The sequence below is a fragment of the Sciurus vulgaris genome (assembly GCF_902686455.1).
Source record: "Sciurus vulgaris genome assembly, chromosome: 12".
In the NCBI taxonomy this organism is placed as follows: Eukaryota; Metazoa; Chordata; class Mammalia; order Rodentia; family Sciuridae; genus Sciurus; species Sciurus vulgaris.
In genome coordinates, this window is record NC_136473.1 from 108,280,783 (window position 1) to 108,306,264 (window position 25,482).

Sequence of the window (25,482 nt, forward strand, 5' to 3'; positions counted from 1 at the left end):
CTTCCTTCCTTGTCACTTGTCAGAGTTCTAAGTTTTTAAAAGCTTAATTCCCTGCATCACTATGAAATGCATCTCTTCCGCCTTCCCTCTGCATGATCTAATTCTACAGTTCTGGGGTTTTGTAGGTGAGGGCGGCCGGAGGCCAAGCTTCTGCCTGGCCAGCCTCCCGTTCGCCCACCCCGCCTGGCTGTCCATGACGCCCAGGCACAGCCAGAGGCTCAGCAGCGACCCTCCTGGCCCTGGGCTCCTTCCCAGAGTGCTCCAGACTTGCTCTCCTCCAAGGATAACTGTGAAAAGGACTTTATAATGTGACCGGCTTCTCCAGGGCCACCGGGCCTCTTCACAGCACCATGACTGTTTCAGGGTTTCTTTAAGGGGAAGTGTTTTCAAAAATCCCTGATTTGTGGTGATAAATTCAAAATGCCTAAGAGACCCAAGGGCCTTTATTTTGGACCATTTATGGGGTCCTGCATAAGGCAAAAGCAGCTTAACATGGGCCCAGAGCACAATGCCTCCGTGTGCAGAGGCAGTCTGACCAGAGGAACCCCAGTTTCCTGGCCGCAAAGTGTGGGGGGGGGCGGGGCGGGTAAGAGAGGGACAGAGAAGGCAGGAGGAAGCGGCGGGGCTGCACCGCTGTGTCCTGGGCTTGCTTTCAGTACTGGGCACAGAACCCAGGGCTTCATGCCTGTGAGGCAAGCAGGCTGCCCCTGAGCTGCTCCCAGCCCTTAGGTTCCTTTCAGGTCCAAGACTCCCTGATCTGCCACTTGTAAGACTGTGCCGAAAGAAAATGATTTACTTTGTGTGCCAATCTCAAATATTAAAACAAACATTAAACTGCCATTATTTTCCACCTAAAGAATCATCTTTTGGCAGCAACTGGCCCATATGTTCAAACATAAGGTTGTTAGTGGTATATTTAGGTACCTAACATTATTTTAGAAGTCACTTAATGAGCTGTCTACTTAGAAAATATTCTTTATCATAATTCTTCTGTATACTATGATAACTGAACAAAAATCATTCCGAAGTACTTATTTAAGAACGTGTTCATGAGAAAAGCTGTAAGTTAATTTAAGCCCTTGGACATATTCTTGGATGTAGGTAATTAACTGGTTACTTAGCAATACTATAAAATATACCAAGGCATAATGTTTTAATTTGAAATAAGTCCAAAATTTTAGTGCAACAACTTAGAAGAAGATGGAAACATGAACAACATCTAGTCCTTGTAAACACAGGTCCACAAGTTATTTAGTACAGGTAAAGACATAGACACAAAATACAAGGAGCAAACAGAGGTTAAACCCATTAAATCAAAGGTGAGGATGTAACAGAAAGAAAAAAGGTACTTTGTTTCAAATATAGGATTATAGTTATCTTCATGTGTGTGTTTAAGTTTCTACTATGTACAAGTTATCAGGGAAGAGACCATGATCAACAGGAGAACACAAAACCAAAATAGGTTTATGCTTGGAACATAGTGATTCTGAAAGTATACAACAGGAAGTTCATAATTTTTGTAAAAATAAGAGTACATTATTTTGCTTAGCATGATATCCTCCAGTTCTATCCATTTCCCAGCAAATGCCATAATTTCTTTCTTTAAGGCTGAGTAGTATTCCATTGTGTATATATACCACATGATTTTTAATCCATTCTTCTGTTGAAGGTCACCTAAGTTGGTTCCATAGTTTAGCTATTGTGAATTGAGCTGTTATAAACATTGGTGTGGCTGCACTAATATAATATGTGGATTTTAAGTCTTTTGGGTATAAACTGAGAAGTGGGATAGCTGGGTCAAATGGTGGTTCCATTCCAAGTTTTCTGAGGAATCTCCATACTGCTTTCCACAATGACTGCGCCAATTTGCATTCCCACCAGCAATGTATGAGTGTTCCTTTTCCCCCACATCCTTGCCAACACTTATTGTTGTTTGTATTCTTGATAACTGCCAGTCTGACTGGAGTGAGATAAAATCTTAGAGTGATTATGATTGGCATTTCTCTAATTGCTAAAGATGTTGAATATTTTTCCTTATATTTGTTGATCAATTGTATGCTAATTCACAATGGGAGTCTAGGGAAGAATAGAGTTTAGATTATATTATTAGTTTATATTTTTAGATTAGGTAGAGGGGACTGAAGGGAGGGAAGGGGGTATGAGGATAGGAAAGATAGTAAAATGAATCAAACATTATCACCTTGTGTATATATAAACTATATGATTCTGGGATTCTACATCATGTATAACAAGAATGAGAAATTATACTCCATTGTGTATGATGTATCAAAGTGCATTCGATTGTAATATATAACTAACTGAAGCAAATAAAAAAATTAAAAAGAATAAGAGCACATTAATAGTCCAAGAAAAAGTCACAATGCTAACTATGCTCAATTTTTTTTTTGCATATTCTCTTCTATCCTTTCCTATGTGCATCTATAATAAAAGGCCCAGATAACAAACAAAAAAGCGTGCCAAGGAGAATGTGTGGTCATTTATCAACAAGTCCTGTACATAGTACAGAAGCAGCTGCTTTGACTGTTCAAAGACGAAAAATACCATTTCAGTTTGATGTGACCTGAGATTTTTACAGAAAACTTATAAGATAAATTTTAATAGAAGACAACAAACAGCTGAATTTAAAAAGACTGATATTCATGCAGTCGAAAGATGAGGCATGTAGGGAATTTGTGGAGAGCGAAACTACAGAGGCAGAACCTCGTGACCACGGGCAGGCCTGTCGGTGAGTCACAGCCATTGAAGGGTGTGCGGGCCAAGGGACAGAACCCGCGGGCCGCTGCAGGCTATCAGAGCTCACCTGCCCGGGAGTCGGAGGAGCTGGAGAGGGCGTGGCGGGCGGGTGCCGAGGCAGGAGCACGCTGTTTAAGGATCAGGCACGAAGGTGGGACGGAGTGGACAGAGGGCGACCAAGGGGCAGAGGAGGCCGGCAGGGGCACTCGGGCCAGGACGTCCCGGACGTGCCGGGAGCAAGGCCGTGCAGCACGCGGAGGGAGAGGACCGACTCTGGTGGAGCCCGTGATGACATAAAGAAACACACTCCAGCAGCGAGGCGGAGAAGGGATCGAAGGGCCCAGCGAAGACGAAGGGAGGAGCGGGCAAAGGAGAGCAGAGCGACATCGGCTTCTGCTCTGAGCAGGAAGAGGCGGGGGTGCCAAAGCAGGCGGTAACTGATCTGGCAACGCTGGGCAGAGGCTTCTGCAGATGCACAACAGAGAGGCCCGCGGGCAGCTGACTGCGGTGCAGAGTCCGGGAGCAAGGTCTGGGATGGAGAGCCAGCCCCAGAGGCGTCAGAGAGGGGTGAGGCTGGCCAGGCAGGGGGCAGGGAGTGAGGGAGAAGGGCCGGCCGAGGAGGATGCGGATGAACACCGCCCTTCAGCGTGGGCAGAGGACCAGGGGCTCCAGGAGGAGCCTGCAGAGTGGAGGCCACAGAGCAAAGGAGACCCAGGAAGAGCAGAGGCTGCTGACACGAGGCCCAGACCCCTTCAACAAGCGTGGCTGACAGGCCAAGGAAGGGCTCAGCTGCCCGCTGGTCAACTCTCTTTCCTGGACAGAAGATCTCAGCGGAGGGGCGCGGGGGAAACTGGACTCGCAGGCTGCAGGTGGGAGAGGCGGGAGAGGCGGGAGCAGGCTTCCGTCCGCTCCAAGGGGCTCGACGGGCCGTGGAAACAGCCCGAGACGCAGATTTCACAGCAAACATCAGGGTCTGCCCCTCCCTCCACCACTGCGCCTCCTTTGGACAGGAGACTTGGAAATGGCAGAAACTTCAGGAAAACCATGGTGGAGAAAATACCAGCAAAACAGCAACATGCAACCTGAGGGACGGGGCAGAGGGAGGAAAAGGCCCATCCTGCACTGCATCTAAAGGGTGACCCTGCACCCATGAGAGCTGGGCTCGGGCCGCAGGAGTGAGAGACCCTGCTCCCTTTCCTCTTGCAGAGGCCCGGCTGTAGGTCGGAGAAGCAGGGCCCTCTAGGGAAGGACCCTGAGCAGCCACCTGCGGTCACCACCCTGCAGAGCCGTGCTGGCCCACAGAGCATGACCACACGGGTGTAGCAACTAATTTGAGACTTTGGTTGACTTAAACTGAAGACTCATGGCCTTCACTTCACAGCCACATTTCAGTCATTCCCTCGCCAGATGTAGCCTGTGGTGTGGGTTATGAAGTATTTCCACTATTTCAAAAAGTTCTACTGGGTACAGTGGATCAGAGTAAAGAACTCTTTAGGAAAGTTCTCTTTTATTACCCCAAGAAAGATGAACACTTGAGGACCCCAAGAACACAACTGATCAGGCAGGTCTACCCCCATCCTATCAAACTGCAAGAAAGAGGGAAGAAGTTAGGGAAGTCTCGGGCTAAACACTATGAGAGAAGACCTCACGGGGCCGGAGGCCCATGAAGAAAGGATCTCTCGGCTCTGCAGACTCATTTTAAGCATGAGGTGTGAAGGTGGGCGTCTGTTTGTTTTAGAATGGTGCTTGGAACTCCGGAATTCGTGACTTGGACGAGTGACACCAGCATGTCCTTTCAGGCTGCTGGTGCCTGTATCGCTGCCTGGCAACAATCCTGGTAAGCAACCGTGCGTGTAATTCCTAAATGTGGATGGGTCAAAAGAAGGATCCTGTATACTCTAATGCCCAAGTTTCTATTTCATAAGAGAGAGAACAGCCTCATGTACGAAAAGAACTGCCAACGCCATTATGATAGAATATCATTTTGTGTCAGGGAAATATTAAAGAAGAATGTAAAGGGGGAAATCAAGCTTGCTCTGGAATTTGGTGGCAAGGTTCAAATACATGACCTTTGGTGAAAGGGCAACAGAGGCATTCCAGAGAATCAGGGTGAGAATACTTGTATGAACACTACACCCCATGGCATTTTCATGGTGCTCGCATAACAAGAACTGAAATATGCGCGCTGTATCATTTCCACTGTGAGAAAACAGGTGTGGAGACCTACTCAGCAGACCTCAGCCGCGGCTCATGGGGTTAGAGGTTTATTTTAAGAGCCCAAAGCTGAGGCCCCTCTTGCTTCTAAAGCACTGGACAGCACACACTCAGTAATTCAGGAGGCAAACAGTGTCATGCACAAATGAAGAAGAGCATCAGAATTTGAAATTTCACTTCCCAAGGCACTTAGCTAATGAGCTCTGCCCTTCTGCCCAAACAGCAGCACTGCTGAGAGACTCTGGGAAGTGGATGAAGGAATAATCGGACCACTTATTTTCTTAAATCACAAATATGATGTAGGGATTTTCTTCTCGATAAGAAGGAATGGCAATGCCCTTAAGTCGTGAGGCAAGTTCGTTTTTTTTCCCCCAAAATAATGGACTTATTTACATTCATACTATAGGTGAAAGGTCAAGTTTAGAAGCCAGGAAATTCCAAAGCAAGCCTACCCCTGACCCTGCTTGGACACGGTCCACATGGTACCTATTTTACGGTTCATGTTTAACAAACAACTGGGAGATGGAAAAGAAGTCCCATATATTCAACATGGCAGAATAAATTCGCAACAGTAGGAAGAAGAATTTTGAGATGCTCTGAATACTACTCTGAAACTAAATATTCTATTAACCTAAGTTTAGAAATTTATTTTCCTTCCTGAAAAAAATTTAGTACAAAAAAAGTCAGGAAGTTGAAAAAAAAATTACATGTGTGAAATACCCTGTAGGCCACCATCCTATAAATAAATCTGAGGGGTGGCCCCACTTTTTAGGCAACTCCCTAAAAATCTCATGAAACAAATGCTAAGTTTTCTCAACCCCAGACCTTAATTTTCTATCTTTGGAACTTGAAAATACTTACATAATTGTCTTCAAATATGGCTTGACTTCTCTTCCTTGATGGAAACAGCATCTCTGCCAACTTTAAAATTTATAGCTACAACCATATTTTTTTAATTTTTAAAAGCACAGAAAATACCACAACGCCTCAAAGTGATTTTGAAATGAACATTTCTTCATCTTTGTAATTAGCCCACGTCACACTGAAACGTATGCCAATTCAGCGCACAAATGGAAAGAACATTCACCTCCGAGTCTCAGTGGACAACCCTGCCCCTGTAAGGGACCATGAGGGGCATGGGGCCAGATTGGAGCAACATTTGCTGTTTGCGCAGCTGAAATGCCCCGATGATCCCCCATTAAAATGCACGACTGATACATGTTAATTAAAAATAAGACACTGTCTTTGGAAACAATGGTATTAGCAACTAGAAAATATTTCAGTGGCATCCACACCTGAGTCACCATAGAATTCATTACAATACAAAATGGAAATCCAGGGATGGGATTCACGTGGGGGGAAAGAATTTCCACGTCACTTATTAATTTGATCTTCTAACAGTCTTGAAAGGTATACAACACAGGGATTGTTTATTATTCCATTTGATGGATCAGTAAACTGAGGCACAGAAAGGCTCCAAGGGCCTTGTCAAACCCTGCAGGTGCAGCCAGGACTGCTGACGCCCAGGCAGAGCCTTTAAAAGAAGACCTAGGGGAGACGAGAACTATGCAAAGTTGCCAGATTTTAACAAAGCCATTTTAACAAAGCAGCTTTCTCTCTCCCCAACATTATAAAGGTTCACAGTCTTCTCGTTGCTGGGGGAAAAAAAATCACCTGAATTGCAGAGAGGCTTGAAAATGCTTGAAAGTATCAAATTTGAAAAATTATATGCCTTTGGTGACTTAGAAATCAACATAACATTGAAATACAACTGCCTTTGAGGTCAAAAATACCAAAAATCAATAGGAAGAAATCAGTGGGAAGAAATTCTCTTTTTTTCTTTCAAAACAGATGGGTTACAAAGAAAAAGAAGAGCTAATCTAGGGGAAAAAAGTTTCAAGAATAATATAGGGGTGAAATTTAAAGTATAGCAATGGTTGCATAATACCTTCAAAACCTGAGTCTTTCCAAAGGTGTGTGACCTCCCCGGCTCCCCGGGTCCAGGCAGCCACCAGGGCGCACAGCAAGGTCCTCTTCACTGTCAAGCTACCTTGTCGAGTTCGCATTCACATCCGCTATGTTTCTATTAGAACCTAGCTGGCATCTGTCATCTATAACGATCAACATTAAAGGCAGCAGTCTTCTTCCAAATGACTTGAGGACTTGTCTTTTAAACTCCTCAAAGCACCAAGCGAAGAAAATGGAGAATGTGCCAATTCAAATTTTCACACGTGTTCAGGCTGACTCCTGAAAAGCATCAGCTTTTTTGTTTTTTCCTTTTTCTTTACTTTCCCCCATAGAAACCAGACTGGAGTTTGGCACAGGCCCTGGGAGTCTGCTGACCACGAGGAGAACTTGGGGAAATTCTCAGCTGCACCTTGCAGACTTGGGAACAAGGATGCTTACAGTCGGGTGACTGCAGAAGTGCCCAGGGTGTGAGCCCAGGGACAGAGCTCTGTGAAATGGCTGTGTAGGAAACGCCCATGTAGAGCCAGGGGTGGGCAGTGTGGCTGGAAGGACCACTGACCAGAAAACACACTTCTGGCCACACTTCTAGCAAGTTCATCCACATTACATAGAGAGGGAAACTAATCTACCACTCCATAGTCATCGCCGCTGGATGCAAAATATATTTACACATTAGCTAGACCATCCTAACTGCAGGCTGGATTTTCAAATGGGGTAATTTCCTGTTGGGTAACTGGGAATTTTCTCCCTAAAACATGCCTGTAAATTTCTCAGGCCCCTGTTTAGTTCAGGTCACATGGTCTGTGTCTTCCAAGTCAGGGTGTAATAAAATAAATTAGTTTGACATTATGTTGTGTTTTATTTTTTATTTGTCCCTGTTCTTGAACATGCAGTTCAAGTAAAAGGACATAGACTTTTATTTTATATTTTATATAAAAGTGGGAGTGTTTTATATACTTGAATTTGGAACCACTTGATGTCATGAACATATTTTAGAGTTAGAATCAAAGTTCTTTAAACCAAATGAAAACTAAATCTATTAATAAGCCAGAAAAAAACAAGTGAATTTGGGGTCTTAAAAGTATCACATGATGAATAGTCAGTCCTGGGTAATTAACCATACTGTCCACACAACAGCAATTTACAGACATGCATGTGTAAATTATATATATTATATAAAAAATAAAGAATGTTCATCCAACTCAGATCATGTCTAAGTTCCCAAAGAACAGTTGTGCGGGTGTTTTGTTGTTGCTGTTGTTTTGTTTTTTAAGAAAAGATCTCTATATTTTATTTAGGGAATTCCAAATAGTTTGCATCCTGTGACTTTTAGTTGATATTTCAAACTAACGTGAGGAAGTCTTTCCAAATTTTAAATGTGTATCTGTTATGGCTTACCTATGGGAATTCAAGAAAAACCTACAGGTCATCATCCAAAAATGATGAACTACTAAAATACACATGAATTCTGATTCTGCATAACAGAGCCCACTACAGTACTTGATAGGGAGAGCAGTAAACACCCCTGCCCATGGGCCTCAGCCCTCCTAAGTAGGTGGGCCCAGAGGGCATCTTAATACAAACTATACTCTCAAAGGTGAGGAGCTGCAGTGGAAATTCACAGTGTGTGCTCTGGCCAAATCAGCAGGAAAACCAGGTGACAACCACATGTTTTACTCACGTACTTTGCGAAGCCAATGAAGTCTTCATGGTTGGTATTGATGTAGGAGACTTGGATGTCAATTAATAGCAGTACCTGCGAGTCAAAAGGGAAACACGTCAGTGGAACCCAGCTCCCAAACTCTCATATGTTAAATTCAATTATTGCCTGCCATTTATTTGTCTGTATTGAATTTTTAAAGGAACCTTTTCAATGAGAGAGGAACAGTACATTATTTTTTTTCACTTGACTCATAATTTTGCAAGATAAAAATCTACATTAAGGAAATGGGAAGAGAGACCAACAGAGTAGAGGAAGGGGCTGGAGGGTGGGGGACACGGGGGAGAATTGGGGAAGGAAGTTGACCAAAGTATGCTGCATCCATGCATGAATACGCCACCATGAACCCGCTTACATACGGTTATAATGCACATCTAAATACCAATAATGGAAGGGAGATCAGTGGAGGAGAACAAGCAAGTGGGGAGGGAGGCGAGGAGGCGGGGAGAGAAGGTGCTGTGGAACAAGGCTGAGCAATCTGGGCTCTGTGCGTGAAGAGTACAGCACGGTGAATCCCTCCTTTGGCATGATGTGGGATCTACCTGAAAGGGTCCCGAGTAGCACTGGAAGAGAGTGACATACAGTTCAGACATGTGCCTTCTGCTACCTTAGCAGACTAGAACTGTTCTAGTCCCTGAACTAGGCACAATGGAGAGAAGAAAGGCAAGTGTGTGTCCACCACTCCACCTCTGGGTCTTCCTCTTCTTCATACTCCCTCTAGGTGATCAGAAGTATGTCCTCAACCAACTCAGAAGGGCTATAATATCCAGGTAAACACACAGCCTCTTGGAGGTCAACAGGCTCCATGATCAAACCCAAGTGCCAGCCAGGCCTCTGCCACACTATCTCCCCATGGCGGGTCTTCTCTGCCCTTTCCACCTGAACTGCACTCTTTGCTGTCTTTGCTGTGCCCCATCTTATTTTCCTCTGTAGCATTACCACCAGCTGTCAGCGGGTTTCCTGTATTTGGTATGCAGACCTCAGCTGCTGGTGCGTCCCCTAGGTCTAGGTCAGCATCTGCAACATCCAGTGACCCATCAACATGTGTAAGGGACCTACTGAAGTAGGACCCAGGAAACACGAACACACTCTGATCCTAACACCCATCAGTTTTCAGTCAGATGTGAAAGGTTCTCCGTGGGCAGACAAGGACCAACAGAGAACCAGAGGGGAACGGAGGAACTGGAAACCATCAGCGGGAGGGCGTGCTGGTTAACAGGGGAACACGTAGCAACCCTGCCCAGGCACCTCCAGAGCTCCCGGAGCTTGTGCAAGCTGCTCCTTTCCTGAAGGGCACCCGCGCAGGCATGGGGGTGACGTTTTTCTCTACAGAATGCTTCGGAGAATGCTCCAGGGGCCATTCCCGGGGCGTCTTCCCTGCTCCTTCCGAAGACCTCTGCCTCTCCATCACACACCCCAGTTAAGTAAGACACAGTAGGCTGCCCCCTGTGCTATCTATTTTTGGTGTTTACCAAAATGTGATTAATTACTTACACATTTCTTGGTTCCATGCATGTCTTCCCCACAAGACCACAAGCACCATGCAAACAGGAATTATGTTGGTCTTTTTCACTATGTTAATCCCAAACCTAGCGTGATGTGCACAATAGGTGCCCAATAAATGTTTGTGGCTTTAGTTTCATAGCTATCTACCAAGACTGAAGAACAGTTTGTTTGAAGGGAGCAATTTATTCCCATATAATTAGTATGTGGCTACTTCCTACTGCTTCCGACTCTGCACCCAGTGCTATGGGTCTGAGGCTTTGCCTTTGTAATGAATCTCAGTTGGTCATCTGACCAAATCCTACTAGAGTTATAAGGGACCTGCCAAAAACAGATGAAAAGATTACTCTGAATCCACTCCCAATGCCAAAAACTAAAGTCAAGGCACAGGGTTGATCAATAACATCACACTTGTATGAAAAAGCTTCATATCACTGGATACAGTTTTGTTTTATACCTTGAAGAAAATTCCAGAGTTAGGAGGAAATAAGCCAATCCCAAAAAACCAAAGGCCGAATGTTTTCCCTGATAGGTGCATGATGATAGATAGTGGGGGGTGGGGGGACAGTAAGAGAAGAATGGAGGAACTTTGGATTGTGTAGAGGGAAATGGGGAGAGAGGGGGTGAGGGAAGGAAAGATTGTGGACTGAGACAGACGTCACTACCCTGTGTACACATATGATTACACGAATGGTGTGAATCTACATTGTGTATAACCACAGAAATGAAAAGTTGCACTCCATTTGTGTACAATGAATCAAAATACAGTCTGTAAAAAATAAAAATTTAAAAAATTTAAAAAGGAGTTAGGAGGAACAGTTCTACAGTAAGTCTAGTATGGCCTCAGAGTCTGTGAAATATCATATTCCCAAACCTGTTTGGCAGGGATTCTGTACCAATAAGTAATATTATTTAAGTGCAAATAAGTCACTGTCACCCTAAGGAACAAATACCTACGCAATCTCAACACAACCAAAGGCTGCCCTGAGCATCCTGGACTTCCACACACACCGACTTGGACAGCAGTGTAGGAAAAAAGTGGAAAACATAAAAGCTATGACTGTTCTCATTCATATTCCTGGAAACTGGGAATCTGTATTCAGCCCAGGGAAAGGGCCGGATCACGTGGGGGATGAAAAGGAAAACTGAATTTTTTTCTCATTTTTTCACTTTCTCCAGGTTCCTCACTGTGCCTCCCCCGCAGTTATTGAAGGTCTCACCGAAGAAGTGAAGTGACTCCCGTGGGAGCAGCCACCACAAACTCCAGTGCTGCCACAGGCAGCTGCCCACCGGGAGGCCCCAGCGTAGCTGGCACACATGGGAGTTCCCAAAACCTTCGCTTAGGAAAACACCTCATGGAAGAACCCGTGGTTTCCATCTGCTTGCTTTTGAAGATTTTCCCCCACAAAGGTTCCCGAGTAGAGGTAGTTATTCATTTTATTTAAAAAAAAAAAAGACAGAAAGAAAACTGTACAAGTGCCTCAACGTAATTCAGGTGCAGAGGCCGCAGGAAACAGGCCACTCTCTGTCCACTACTTCAAAAGCACACATGGCCCTACGCCACATGGAGTCCCAAATTCAAAAAGTCTACCCACCCCTGCCTGGCTCTGGTACTAGCTTCAGACAAGCCGGTGCCTCCTGTCACTTTTGTCCTGACTGTACAAGCCCCCTTCCTCTGACCCAGGTCACAGGGATCCACCTGGTCTTGCTGACACCTGGACCACAAGTCATCTGTCCCTAAGTCCGCACTGGACCATGCTTGGTGCAACCCTGTCACCTCTCTTCCGTCTCATGGCACCTGGGGACCACTGCTCGTGCCCTGGGATCTGGCTGTTCCAGGAAAAAAATGCTACATTTGAGGATGTTTTAGTAAAAGGAAACCTCGGAAACCAAAACAAGAAGTAGTCAAGGATGGACTTAGCTGTGATCTGGAAGAGGCTTAAAATAATAACTGCACTCTTTCCTCAATATTCCTTTTACATAGGGTCTCTGAATTATAATATACCCTTAAGCAGGATATATTAGAATTTGAATATTGTAGAATAAAGATATTAAATTTCAACAGGCTTATTTACTTAAGGCCAGGTATACAGTTGCTTTTTAAGCACTCAAGCTTTCTTGGTCCAGCAGTGGCCAAGACATGAAATGGGGGCAGGGGACAGAACCTCTAGCCAGGGCTATAAGTCGGGTGCCATGCTTGATCTCACCGACTTATAGGATAGCGACTTTGTCACCTGCAGGAAGTGGCACGACCTATCCTGCTCACGCTGGGCTACTGCAGCCGCCTAACGGCGTGGAAGCTGGAAAACGGGAAACTGTACACAGTGGTTAAAGAACTTTCAAAGCACAGTGATGGAGGGGCAGCCGCGGGTCCCACAGCTCAAGCAGAGAACCGGTGCTCAGGGGCTCCCCCAGGGACCCCACGCCTTCCCCACCTAAGCGCCCCAGGCCCTGCCTGTGCCCGGCTTCCTATTTTGCCTGCTCCCTTTCCCCAGTCCTCTCCTCCTTCCAACTCACCTAGAAGCCACAACGCCTAGCACTGCTAACTTACAGAGGTGTCTAGAGACCAACCACACAGACCCCAGACCAGCACCCCGCGCCCTACATGGAGGCGCCAGGGAAGGGCTTGCAGAAGGCGCGCTGGGGAAGACGGACTGCCCAGCAGGTGCCAGTGGGCGCACCTGCCACTGCGCATGCGGGGAAAGGTGTTGAAACCCTCGGATTCCCCTTTATATCATTTTATGAATTACTAAGAACCCATTTAATCTTGAAGATTTTTTCCCCACAAAGCTTCCTGAGTAGAGGTAGTTAGTAATTCTATTTTTTTTTCCAAACAGAACTTGTTAATTTCATATAGTCCATCACTGTCTTAATGCTGAAAAACCACCTTTCCAAATCACAGAGCTCAGAGTAGAAGACAATTTCAAAGTCACTCCTGACAAACCACATTCATTTACAAATAGTTAGAAATGTCTAAAAGAGCAGTTCTTAACTGTTTTATTCTTTCCCAATCATAGTTTCCATGGGTAAATTGATAAAAAGCCATGACTATTCTTGGTTTTAAAGAAAATGAACATTTGGCATAATACCTTAGACATTTATGAATATCCTGGGGCCTGTCTGTGGGCCCACTCAGAACTAAGAAACCCTGTCTCAAAAAAATTGTGGTACATTTCTGCACCAGCGGTTTTCAGAGTGGGATGTGTATGTCCCCAGGTGCACGTGACCATCACTGAGTGTTGAGGGGCAAAAAGAGCAACTCCTATTACTGTTTTCAAATTTCTTTCTTCTGCAGTCATTATATTTGCTTATATTTTTAACATGCTAGTAGAGTTAAAACTTCTATAAAATTCACAATAGAAATAAATATCACGTGGCTAGGTGCACTACTGTTTTTCCCATCGCAGGGAGGCCAGCTGTCAGAGGCCCCCAGACAACTGGGCAGAGGCCCTCCACTCCCACAGGGCCCTGCCCACCACGGGAGGCCTCTCCTCACCTGGTCTTTCGTCTTCCCTTCTCGCTCACGGATGTGGTTAGCAACGATCCTTTCCGTTTCCTCACAAAGTCTGGGGAAGTTCGCCAGCTGTCGAGAGAAACAAGTCTGGGTGTTAACACAGTCCTCAAGAAGCGGTGCCACCAAAACAGCAGAGGGAGGTGAGGCCGTCTTTGAGAGAGACACTCATTTCGGATTCTGGAAGCAACAGTGAAATAGCATGAATCCCTGCAGAAGAAAGGCACGGCCCAGAAGAGGCCCCACAAACTAAACGGGAGGCCATCTGGGCATCAGAGGGCACAGAGTCCAGTCATCGTCTAGAGAGAAGGCAGAAACCTAGACACTAGCTTGCACTGTGCCCTGCAGAGGTGGATGAGGAGGACAGAAGAGAAGAGGAAAAGGACAATGGCTAACATCTCCCCAGTGCTCACCACACACCAGGCTCCGTGCTGAGCATTTCAACGGTCAGAATGACCTTAAGAAACGGATCAAATTCTTAGGTCCGTCATGGAGAGGAGGGAAATGAAGCATGGAGAGGTTAAGTAACTGGCCCAAGTCCAAAACAGTGGGTCCAGGGTTTCAACTCAAGTCACCAGAGTTTTGTATTTTTGTCCATTAACTTTGAGTAGCAGAGAGACTTTAACTTAAAAACTATAAAAAGATTCTCCCCTAATACATGTGCATGTGTGCATAGATTTTTGTAAAACTGCAGAAATAATGCAAGTCAATCACTTATATCATCTAAATTATGCAGGTCAGTTGTTCAAAGGACAGTTTTCAAAGGCAGATCTATTTTTTTTATTGTAAACAAATGGAATACATGTTGTTTCTCTGTTTGTACAAGGCCTACCATTTGTAGAATCATAAATTTACATAGGATAATGTTGTTTGATTCATTGTTATTTTTTCCCTTCCCTCCACCCCTCCCACCCCTCTATACAGTCCTGCCTTCCTCCATTCTTGCCCCCCTCCCTAACCCTAACCCTAACCCTAACACTAACCCCTCCCACCCCCCATTATGTGTCATCATCCGCTTATCAGCGAGATCATTTGTCCTTTGGTTTTTTGAGATTGGCTTATCTCACTTAGCATGATATTCTCCAACTCCATCCATTTGCCTGCAAATGCCATAATTTTATCATTCTTTATGGCTGAGTAATATTCCATGGGGTGGAGATATAATATCACAGTTTTCTTTATCCATTCATCAATTGAAGGACATCTACGTTGGTTCTACAATCTGGCTATTGTGAATTGAGCAGCTATGAACATTGATGTGGCTGTATCTCTGTAGTATGCTGATTTTAAGTCCTTTGGGAATAGGCCAAGGAGTGGGATAGCTGGGTCAAAAGGTGGTTCCATTCCAAGCTTTCTGAGGAATCTCCATACTGCTTTCCAGAGTGGCTGCACTAATTTGCAACCCCACCAGCAATGTATGAGTGTACCTTTCTCCCCACATCCTCTCCAACACCTATTGTTGCTTGTGTTCTTGATAATCGCCATTCTAATTGGGGTGAGATGGAATCTTAGTGTAGTTTTGATTTGCATTTCTCTTATTACTAGAGATGTTGAACATTTTTTCATATATCTGTTGATTCCTTGTACATCTTCTTCTGTGAAGTGTCTGTTCATTTCCTTAGCCCATTTGTTGATTGGATTATTTGTACTCTTGGTGTAGAGTTTTTGAGTTCTTTATATATTCTGGAAGTTAGTGCTCTATCTGAAGTATGAGTGGCAAAGAAGGCAAATCTATTAATTATGGTTATTTTCAATATAAGAAAGAGATGTTTAAGGAGCTCTGATCTAGAAGGAGGGCTGGACCAAGCCAAGGTGTGTGGAGCAGAGTGCAGATGGAGCTTGCCAGGCCCAGGAACAGGCATGAAGCCATGGGGACAGAGGGAGGGAAGTAGAGGCAGGGTACAAGGAGACTGGGGCCAACCAGGCAGCTCACTGCAGGCCTGTTAGGAACTCTGGCTGGTGGATCAAGGCAAGCAGGAAATGAGGGCGGTGTGGATGGAGATGGCAACCTTGGAAATAGAGAAGAATGGGCACAAGTGTGGCTTATGCTAGGCAAGTGGTCAGTTCCAACTGTGATAAGAGAGCGTGTGTGTGCCAATACCACTAACACCTCCATAACACAGGCAAAGAATATGACTCACTAAGAATGTGAAAGTCAATAAGAAGGAAAACCCGAAGCTGCACAAGTGATCCAAGTCACACAAAGAAAGTCACTATGAGGTTGGCACCTTGCTGCCATTCCTTTCATGAGGTCTGCTGCAGGTGAAGGTACACTAAGACTACAAGTTTCAACCGGCTGAGGGAACGTCTATGAGAATAACCTGGAAAGCAATCTGTCGATATGTGTCAATCATCTCAAACACAGGCGGGGCTACAGCTCAGGGGTAGAGTGCTTGCCCAGCAGGCCTAAGGCCCGGGGTTCAATCCTTAGAACCACAAAGGGAAAAAATCATGAATCTCCAACACACACACACACACACACACACACACTTCAATTTATGGACATTTATCACAGCATTAGTTAGAATAGCAACAATAAGAAACAAAAACTACAAACCACGTAAGTATCTAGTGATGTTCAACTAAGGTAGATCCATTTATGAAAATTCCGGAATGTGGCCATTTCAAATATTTTGAATGATATCGAATGACAGTATTTATAACATTAAGAAAAATCAGGCTATTACATATATAATGTGATTACATATCCATACACACAAACACACCTTACCACGCACCCTCCATCCTCCTCCAAAAATACAGCCCCCAAACCTGGCAACCCTAAAGGTCTTGAGCAATACTGGAGCACACAACATTTCCCAAAATTTCAAGAGGTTAGAATCGGGCCTCTCGGAAGACAACAAACTGCAGAACTCCACAGAAAAGTCGCAATAGCAAGATCACCTGATCTACCAGTGCTGCAAATCTGTTGTCTGTGCACAGAAAAATATCTGCACAAGTTCCACAAAACGTTAACAGTGATAACTCTTTGAAGTATGCATACTCATAGTCCTCGCTGTTTCTAAAGTGGCTGTTGAGTACCTCCCTAGTAATGCCATGAACACACAGAAACCTAGCTGTCTGGGAGGCCCCAGCTCCTCACCCTAAGATGACAGCTGGCTGATAGCTGAATCCTGCCACGTGTACTCACTGGGAACTTTATTTCATGAATTATTACAAAATGCAAATTCTGGAAGCACTCCCCAGAAAAATCCTGCCACCTCAGACCTCTTTTGGTGCTCTGAGCATCAGGCAGATGATCTTCTGTGGGGCCTGGGAAAGTCTTTGGGGTGAGGGAGGCAACCGATCGACACTAGTCTGTCTTGCCGAGTGCAGGCCTGAGTGGCACATCGGGCACCAACGGTGAGCCTGCTGGGGCCCCAGGGCAGCTGCTGCTCCTCTGCACTCAGATGCCATTCCAGGTGTTCCTGGGACGCCTGCGCTTCAGTAATAGCCACACTGTTACAGAGTCGCGGAGAAGTAAGTACCTGAGGAGCACAATCCACTGAGGAGGAGCCAGTGCCTTCGATACTTAGGAACTGGATTGCAGAAGGCTCTTATTAAAACCGCCAAAGAGTGGCAGTATGAACACCTATGCAGAGACTAAATAGTTGACAACCGAAGGACCCCAGGCCAGAACATCAACCTCATTAAGTCAGGGAAAGGCCAAAATGACAGGGGTGTCCCATGAAGTAGTCACTAAGAATGCCTCCAGCCTCCGCAGCCATGGACTCAGTTTCACCAGAAAAAGAATCTGCCCAAGTCCGTAATTCTGCACTTCCCACTGAACAACTTAAAGTCAGTAAATCTAAATTCTAAGAGGAGCAACAGAGAGAAGAGACCAGAACTGCCCTGGTGGAGGACGAACACCCAAGACGACCCGAGGCCATGTGAGATGTGGCATCGCTGAAAGGCGGCCATGGAGCTGTACGGACCTTGCTGGCTGGTCTGGAAAGGCTCATGGGAGGGTAAAATTCAAAAACGCTGGTTTTGATGGCTGGCTGTCAAACATGAAGCCCAATTCTTCTTAAGACACACACAGGAAGAGGGGTGAGGGTCCCACTGACAGGCACGGGCTTCCTGCCACTTGTTTCAGTAGTTTCTTCGACAGGAGGCCCTGCTCACCTGTGTGGCTTTGCTGTTGGTTACGGTGGTTTTTATTCCTAAATTTATAGCCCATCAGTCACTCACTGGGTAACTGCTACCGGCCAGCTCTAGGCTCAGGTTATGTCACAGAACCTGATATTAAAAAAAATGGTGGAGTGAGACAGACATCACGACCCTATGTACATGTATGATTACACGAACGGTGTGAACCTACATCGTGCACAACCATAGAAACGAAATGATGTTCCCCATTTGTGTACAATGACTCAAAATGGAGTCTGTAAAAATTAAAAAATAAATTAAAAATACATAAAATGCTACGTACAACAATAAATAAGTAAATAAAAGGGAAAATAGTAGAATAGAAGAAGGGAATTAGTGAGGGAATGAAATGGAGCAAGTTGTTATATACATCTATGAATATTTTACAGTGAACCACACTATTATGTAAAACTATAATGCACTATTAAAAACACGTAAAAATTAAAAATTAAAAAAATTTTTTAAAGCCTTACAGGATTGAACAGCATGTGGATTATTCAGATGAATAGTCATACACGAGAAGTAGATTTTCGAAAAACTCAAGAAATGAATGGCTAAACCTGCCGCAAGAAGGCCTGGTGGGATTTATGCTCACACAGTGATCGAGACAGGCTCAAACTGTACATCTGTTAAATGGAAAATCACTTCTAAAAAGTTTATTGTTTGAATCACTTGAATATTCTTAAATAATGAGGAGGATTCAATGGTGAAGCAATGTAATACACATGACTTTTGGAGTCACAACCCTAAATATTTAATTCTGGGAGGAAAATTTAATGATGTATATTCTGAGAGAAGGCAACACTGTAACAAATGTTAATTATGTTCAATATTTTAAGTGTTATTGAGGGTAGAGTAGAATTATTTCGGTGGGACATCAATATAAAAATTGAAGCATGAGCCACATTTTTCCATGGAGAAAAAACAGTTACTTCAAAGATATTTCTATCCAATAAAACAAAATTTACACACTTTTAAAATGTACTGTTAATTGGATCATAAGAGCCAAGCTATTAGGTTTCTCCTGGAACAGGCCTGAGCCCAGGCAAGATTTCCTCAGCTTCCAGAGTAACTAGTTCAGTGCCTCAAGCAACCACTCAGGCAAGCAGGTCACCTCTGCTCATAGGTCAACACCAGACATCACTGAGAGAGGGGACTGCAACCAGGACAAAACTGCTGCCAGTCACCAGACCTAGTGTGACTGGCCTGGCTAACCTGAAGACAGGGGCTGTTTCAGCAGAAAGCTGTAAATCTTCCAGTGTTGCCCACTTGCTGCCAACTGAGTGATAATGCCTGTAATGCTCATACAGGCATACAAATAATTTTATTCCTCTTGCCATGAACTGAACCCTCCCAGACCCCCAGGAATTGTTCATGTGGGGACGTGACGCTGGGTTTATTCAGGAGATGAGAAAACAGTCACTGGGCAAAGCACTTCTGCCACGAATAGGAAGCACACATGCACCAGGTTCACCAGGGTGATGGCGGGCAAGGAGCCTCAGCCCAGCGCCAGCCACAATGGCGCATTCTGAATCACACAGGGGTGGCATGGGGAGTCCGAGAGACCTTGGTGAGGTCGGCAGAGAGGCGGGGAGCCAGGGCCCTGCGAGACAGGCTTGGGTAAAGGAAGAAAGAGTGTCAGTCCTCCTCCTCCAAGTGGCAAATCCCAAACCTCCAAACCTCGGATCTTTTCTACAACTGCTGGGAGGAGTCGAGGCATATGATGGAAAAACTTCTAAACGGTCATGAAGAGAGCCTGGTGCTGCTCAGCACGTGCTGAGGAGGAAAACAAAGAGTCCAGCTTCGGGTGAAACAAACCCGAGAACTGGTCACAGGAGGCAGTCTCTTCTTAGGTGATTCAGAAAGCATCCAGAGAGGTCAGGGTGGCTCGACACTGGCCGGAACAGCACCTGGAGGCCCTGGCCAGGTTTCCACCTCCTCTCCCTTCCCAGGGGACCTCTGGTAGACACATTAATGGGCAGTCAGAATGGAAAAAGACAAATCCAAACAGAGGGTAGGAAGAAAAACAGAGGCCATGGTGCATTATAAATTAAGAATTCATTATACAGCCCTTTAATGAACTGTGAGATTAAAAGGTGAGACTTAAATGTCCCTTTCAAGTCAAGTCCCAGGCCTAAATTTCTGGCAGTACCCAATAAAAAGCTCAGATATTAATAACCAGCCTGATCTGCAGGCTCTGCATGAGGCAGTGCCTGCACTCAGAGCGAGCCCAGCACCCAGCCCGTCTGACTAGGCAGCACGGGTGGGTTGTGGGGGGCACATCCTATGAAAGTCACCTCTTAGTGAAGAGCCAGCACTTCAACACGGACCTTCCAACAGAGCCTATCTGAGCGATGCGAGGTGGCCATCCTCTGTCCCTCGCCCACACTCACTGCCGAATCAATGAGACCAGGGCCACAGAGGCTCTCGACTGCTCATTCAGTAATCGCCCTTGAAAACCAGGCCCTTCGGGGGTGCAGAGAGCACCCGAGATTAACGAGCCAACCCCTCCTCTCCCGGAGCTGAACCCCTCCCAGTCCCTGTCCTGTCCAGCAGCAACGGCCCCAAGAGAGACAGGATGGCGCACAGAGCCCAACAGGCCACAAAGGAAAGTACAGTTTGGCAAGTAGACGGAGCGTGGTCTGCTCGTGTGGGTTTGGGGAGAGGGGCAGGTGACTTCCGGTGGAAGTGAGAGGACTCGGATGGGGGGCACCCGAGCAGGGACCTGAAGGAAGCAAGGGGGTAGCCCTGCTGGCATCTTCCAGCACTACAGACGAGGAGTGCGGATTTCTCCTGCGGTGCCTTTCCCGTGGTCGAAGAAGCAAGGACAGCAGCGCAGCTGGAACGCACGGGAGGGAGGAGGAAGAGACAGGAGAGAGGAGGCGGGAGCTCACAGGGCCCTGAAAGTCGCTTGCTGGGTGTATCCAGGGCGACTTCCACGAAACAGCATTCCCTCTAGCAGCTCTTTTTAACAGAAAATCCTTGCCTGTATTTCTAAGAGCCAGCTAAGGTATCTTTATTTTTTTTCCTTGCAAAACTTTTTTTTTTCTAAGCGGGGGGCAAAATATTAATTAATTGGTATCACTGTGGTCCAAGAATGTGGTTTCCCAAGAGGCCAATAAATGGCACAGTTGCTAAACTGTGGTTAAAAAAGGAAAAAAAAAAAAAAAAGATGCTCCTCCCTGGGCTTCCTTAAAGGAACTTCAGGACCCTGTAATGATGTACTGGAGAAGAGGACGGTAAAGAAAAGCAGCTGAAAACTGATGCCCACCAGAAAAATTCCAAAGTCGAGATGTCCCTGAAGTGAAGCCAAAGAGCTCATAAAGCTCTGACCCTCGTGTCCTGTCCTCCAGCGCCCCAGAGACAGCAGTGAGAAAACGTCTGAGAAGAAATGCATTCCCCCGGGTTAGAAGTCCCGCTTTGTGCTTTGTTATTTGAACACACATAAATCCCATATGTTTTTCCCTGATGTTTATTTATATGGCTTAAGGAAAAAAACATTTAAAGATTTTACACATAAGGCATTCAACATGAGCTGTAAATCAAAACAATGTTTCAACTACGTGTGTGTGATTGTATGTGTGTTTGTATGTTTGTGAGAGAGAGAGAGAAATTACAATACAGCTGGAATCATCATACATTTTCCCATTGCCTGGGGCAGTCTTCATTTACTCTTCTTATGCCAGTGAAAGTATTAATAGCACTCCCTTTAAGTCTCAAAAATGTTGCCTTGGACAACAAATTATATAATCACCTTCTCTATGGACTATGTCCAGAAAATGTCAAATAATGAACCTTGCCATACTCAACATTAATCAGAATATTTTGCTTTGTAAAACATTTTCATTAGACCAGTTTTAAAAGTTAAAGGTTGCCTTGGTGAGGCCCAAACCAAGAACCTCAAAATGAGGAATAAGAAATGGCAGATGCCTAGAGGAGAACTGGCCCCAATGTTACCATTATTGAGTGACTAAAGTACTCTTTAAAACCGAGTAGGTGCTGCTTTGGCATCAGGGTAGCTCAGGACACTATGCCCCCCAGGCGGGGCTGGTCCTGTGGCAGAAGCTGGGGTGAGGAGGTCAAAGCCTCAGCTTTTCTTTGAAGGGAGCTTATGATCAGCCGAAGGAGGCACTCACACAAACGAGGCCAACACGGTGACAGCGACGCCCCAGAGTGAGACAGAAAGTACAACTGCAGCGCAGAGAAGGGAGGACGAGCAGAGAGCAGGCAGGGCGCTCAGAGGAAAAGATGGCGACTGCCCCTCGTCTTTCAAAATGAGACTGGATGGCAGGGGACGACAGGAGGGAAGGGACACCCTCCAAAGGGGAGTCACGCATGCAAATGCAACAGGCATGGAAACTGGGGAGCCCAGAGTTCAGAGGCAGGTAAGAGGGGACAACCTCTAGGAAAAAGTGGAGGTGTCATCAAGAAAAAAGAGCTGACCAAGGGAATGCTGAGACTTCCCGACGGATGTGCAGATCAGGAACTGACTGACCTTGGCCAAAATGACTTCCATAAAGTGATGGACCGACTGGAAGCCAGGTTACGGTTGAGGAGTTAACTGGAGAAGGGGCCATGAAGACAGCAGGAGCTGTGGTTTGGATAAGGACCGACCCCGAAGGGTGGTGTGCGAAGGCTTGTTCCCCAGGGCGGTGACGCTCAGAGGTGGGACTTCGGCAGTGCCTGATCACGTGGGCTCTGACCTGGTCGGGATTAATCCACTGAGAGCCGAATGAACTACGGGAGATGGCAGAAACGGTGGGTGGCGGGGCATGACTGGAGGAAGCAGCTTGCTGGGGGCATACCCTGGAAGGGTATTTCCTGTCCCCAGCCCCTTGCTGTCTGTCTCATGGCTGCCGTGGATTGAGCGGCTTTCCTCGGCCACACCCTCCCACATGATGTTTCTGCCTTGGAGCCAGCCAACCCCGGACTGTGGCCTCTTAAACTGTGAGGCAGAATACATCTTTCCCCCAGCAAGTTGCTTTTCTCAGGTACTCTGCCTCAGTGATGCACAGCTGACAGCAAGCATGAACTTTTCCCCCGAGAAGTTTGTCCATGCAAAGGAAAGGCATGGGCAACAGACAGGTGTCTGGTCATTGTTTCTCTTTAAATAAGGAGAGGCATAAATAAATTTAAATGCTGGTTGTTAAAATGGGACTAGAGGTCAGTGGCATAGCACTTGCCGAGAACACAAGAGACCACACACAGGATGGAGGAGGCAACAAGGAAGGACATGGAAGGACCAAAGGGTAAGTTATTGAAGGAAGTGGGAATACAGGATGGAGTCCAGTCGTGGTCAGGGATACGGAAAGGGAATCTCAGGGATCAGAAGACAAGACGTTAATGTGCCCCCTTTCAGTCAATGAAGCCATGACCAAGAGAGGAGGAAAGTTGTAAGTGACTTGAAGAGAAAATTGAAAGTTTAGCATTACCATGGTGAAGAACAGAGGAAGTCCTTAATTAATAGTACCCTGAACAGTGGAGCCGGCAGATCCAGGGAGAGGGAGGGAAGGTACCTGGGAATGAGAACTATCCAGTGATGTGTGCATGTACAAATACGGCATGATGAACCCCACTATTATGGATGATTATAAGGCACCCCAGAAATAACACATTGCAGCATCACTGAGCAGCCCCTAAGATTAGACTAAGGTCGACTGTGGGTACACTGTGGCACCAATCCACACAAATGCCATCATTATCCTCGATTCTTCGGGCATCTGGGGGAAAGACAAAAGAGAAATGACAAGTTACCACTCTCAGTGTTTCAACAGGTGGCAAAGTTCAACAGGTGGCCAAGTTTCAACAGGTGGCAAATTCAAGCAGATGGAAATACTAGATCAGGAAAGTAAAGGTGCTCCCCCCTCCAACTCTCTCCACCATGGTGGGCTCTAAGGTCTGCTCCTGGAAGAAGCAAATCCCAGTGTCAGGTGGGCATTAAAGTTCAAACTTCCCCTGGGTTCTTCCATCAATTGTCCAATCAGCTTCAACTCCAAAGAAGGCAGGAAGGAGTGGTGAGCCACCTGCGAACCCGAGACCCAGAGTCTACCACTTCTGGGTAAAAGTGCCGTAAGGACAAGGGCCAGAAGAGGTCGTGGACGTGCACTGCAACGAGGACTGAAGAGAGACCATGAGAGTCAAAGATCTCCAAGAGTGGCGCCGGGCGCGATCTCTCCATGGGCACTGACATCTTCCACACTGAAGGTGAACTTGGGAGGGAGAGGGAAAACGCAAGCCAGGTTCTGAACATCCTGAGGGACACAGCACAGCCAGGATTGATGGAGACAGGGCAGCGGAAGGAAAGGGGAGGAGGAGCTGGTGCTAACCAGGCCTCAGGGAAGACTTTGTCAAGAAGCTGATGGAATCACATTTGGAGTCCACAAAAGGAGAAGTAGCAAATGTTTTGCCTGATTCAGACTCTTAAATGTTTTAGGTCTGGGCCTTCGATGAAGGAAGTTACAGGGTAAACAATGATCTCAGAGAGAAAGCTAGGTTTTACTTTATTTAGGGCAGACTATAGAGTGTTTTGAGAAAATGGTAAAAATATTCAGGAGGTTGATCCAGAAAGAATAATGGAAAGGGGAGTTCAAAGGCTGCAGAGCAAGAACAAAGCCGTTGGTGTCCAGGAACAGGCTGTCGCAACCCATGCCGACTGCTGATTTTCCAGTAAGTCGGATAAAATAGGAAATGATAAAAAAAAAAGATTCATACATACCATAAACACTTTATATAACTTAAAACATAAATGTACACACATGTGCCAATCTTTTGATGTAAGGCCAGGGCCTGTTCTCTGCACATGGGCTGCTGTTTGGAGTTATGCATCTTCTGTCTTACATGAACCACAGCCTTCATCTAGGATTCCCAGTCCTGCTTTCTTTAAAGTAGAAGGAGAACCGCAACAAACTGATGAAATAATCTGAACGCAAAATCTACCTGGATTTTTATAACCGCCAACTTATTCTTTTACCATTATCCTGCCTTTGCCTGACTAATAATGAAGTTTTATAGCGAACATTTATCAAGACTTCCCAAAGTTTTGTTTTCCTAGAATCAAAACTCAGCCTTTTTTTTTTTTTTTGCATTTGATCACTTTATTCACTGTTCATTTAAAGTACATAGAGCTGGCTAACTAGGTTTGAGAACAAACTCAATACGATGGACCCTTGGAAAGAAGGCAGGTTGATTGCTGGAAGCAAGCCTATACAGACAATCTAGAGGCTTCTGTCTGAACATGTCTGTGGGCCATGGGTGACAGTCCCTGTGGTTTCTGGAAAGCAGCACTGGTCAATCCTATAAATGGGTTAAGAGATCAACAGAGAGAGCTTTAAAGACGCAGAAGACAGGACAGGTTGCATTTTGCAGAGTGGGCAAAAAGCAAGGAGTGGGGTGCGGCTGACTTCCGGTTTCCAAACCAAGTGCCGGATTGAGTGCTTTTCTCTCCCGTGTGCTCTCTCCTGTCTGCTGCCTCCCTCAGTCCCTTATCTCCTGGGGCTTTTCCTATTTCGGAAAAGAAAGGCTGGGAGTTGAGAAGCATGAGCAAGGGCAGTCAGAGCTCCAGGGGAGGAATCTGAACCTCCAGAGTTGCCCGTGGGTCCCAGGCTCCCGCCATGTCCTCCTTCTCCTTCAGCCTCCACGCCTGGGAATTCAGCCTGCCTGCCTC

At 45.8% G+C, this 25,482-nt stretch overlaps 1 protein-coding gene across 1 annotated transcript in view; it reads right to left on the minus strand.

The window, feature by feature from the left end:
* DNM3 (dynamin 3) overlaps positions 1 to 25,482 on the minus strand; it is a 449,604-nt gene that overhangs the window by 257,252 nt on the left and 166,870 nt on the right. Inside the window, 2 exon segments of the mRNA XM_079106450.1 lie at positions 8,622 to 8,692; positions 13,656 to 13,742. Coding sequence (XP_078962576.1) covers positions 8,622 to 8,692; positions 13,656 to 13,742 — 158 coding nt within the window.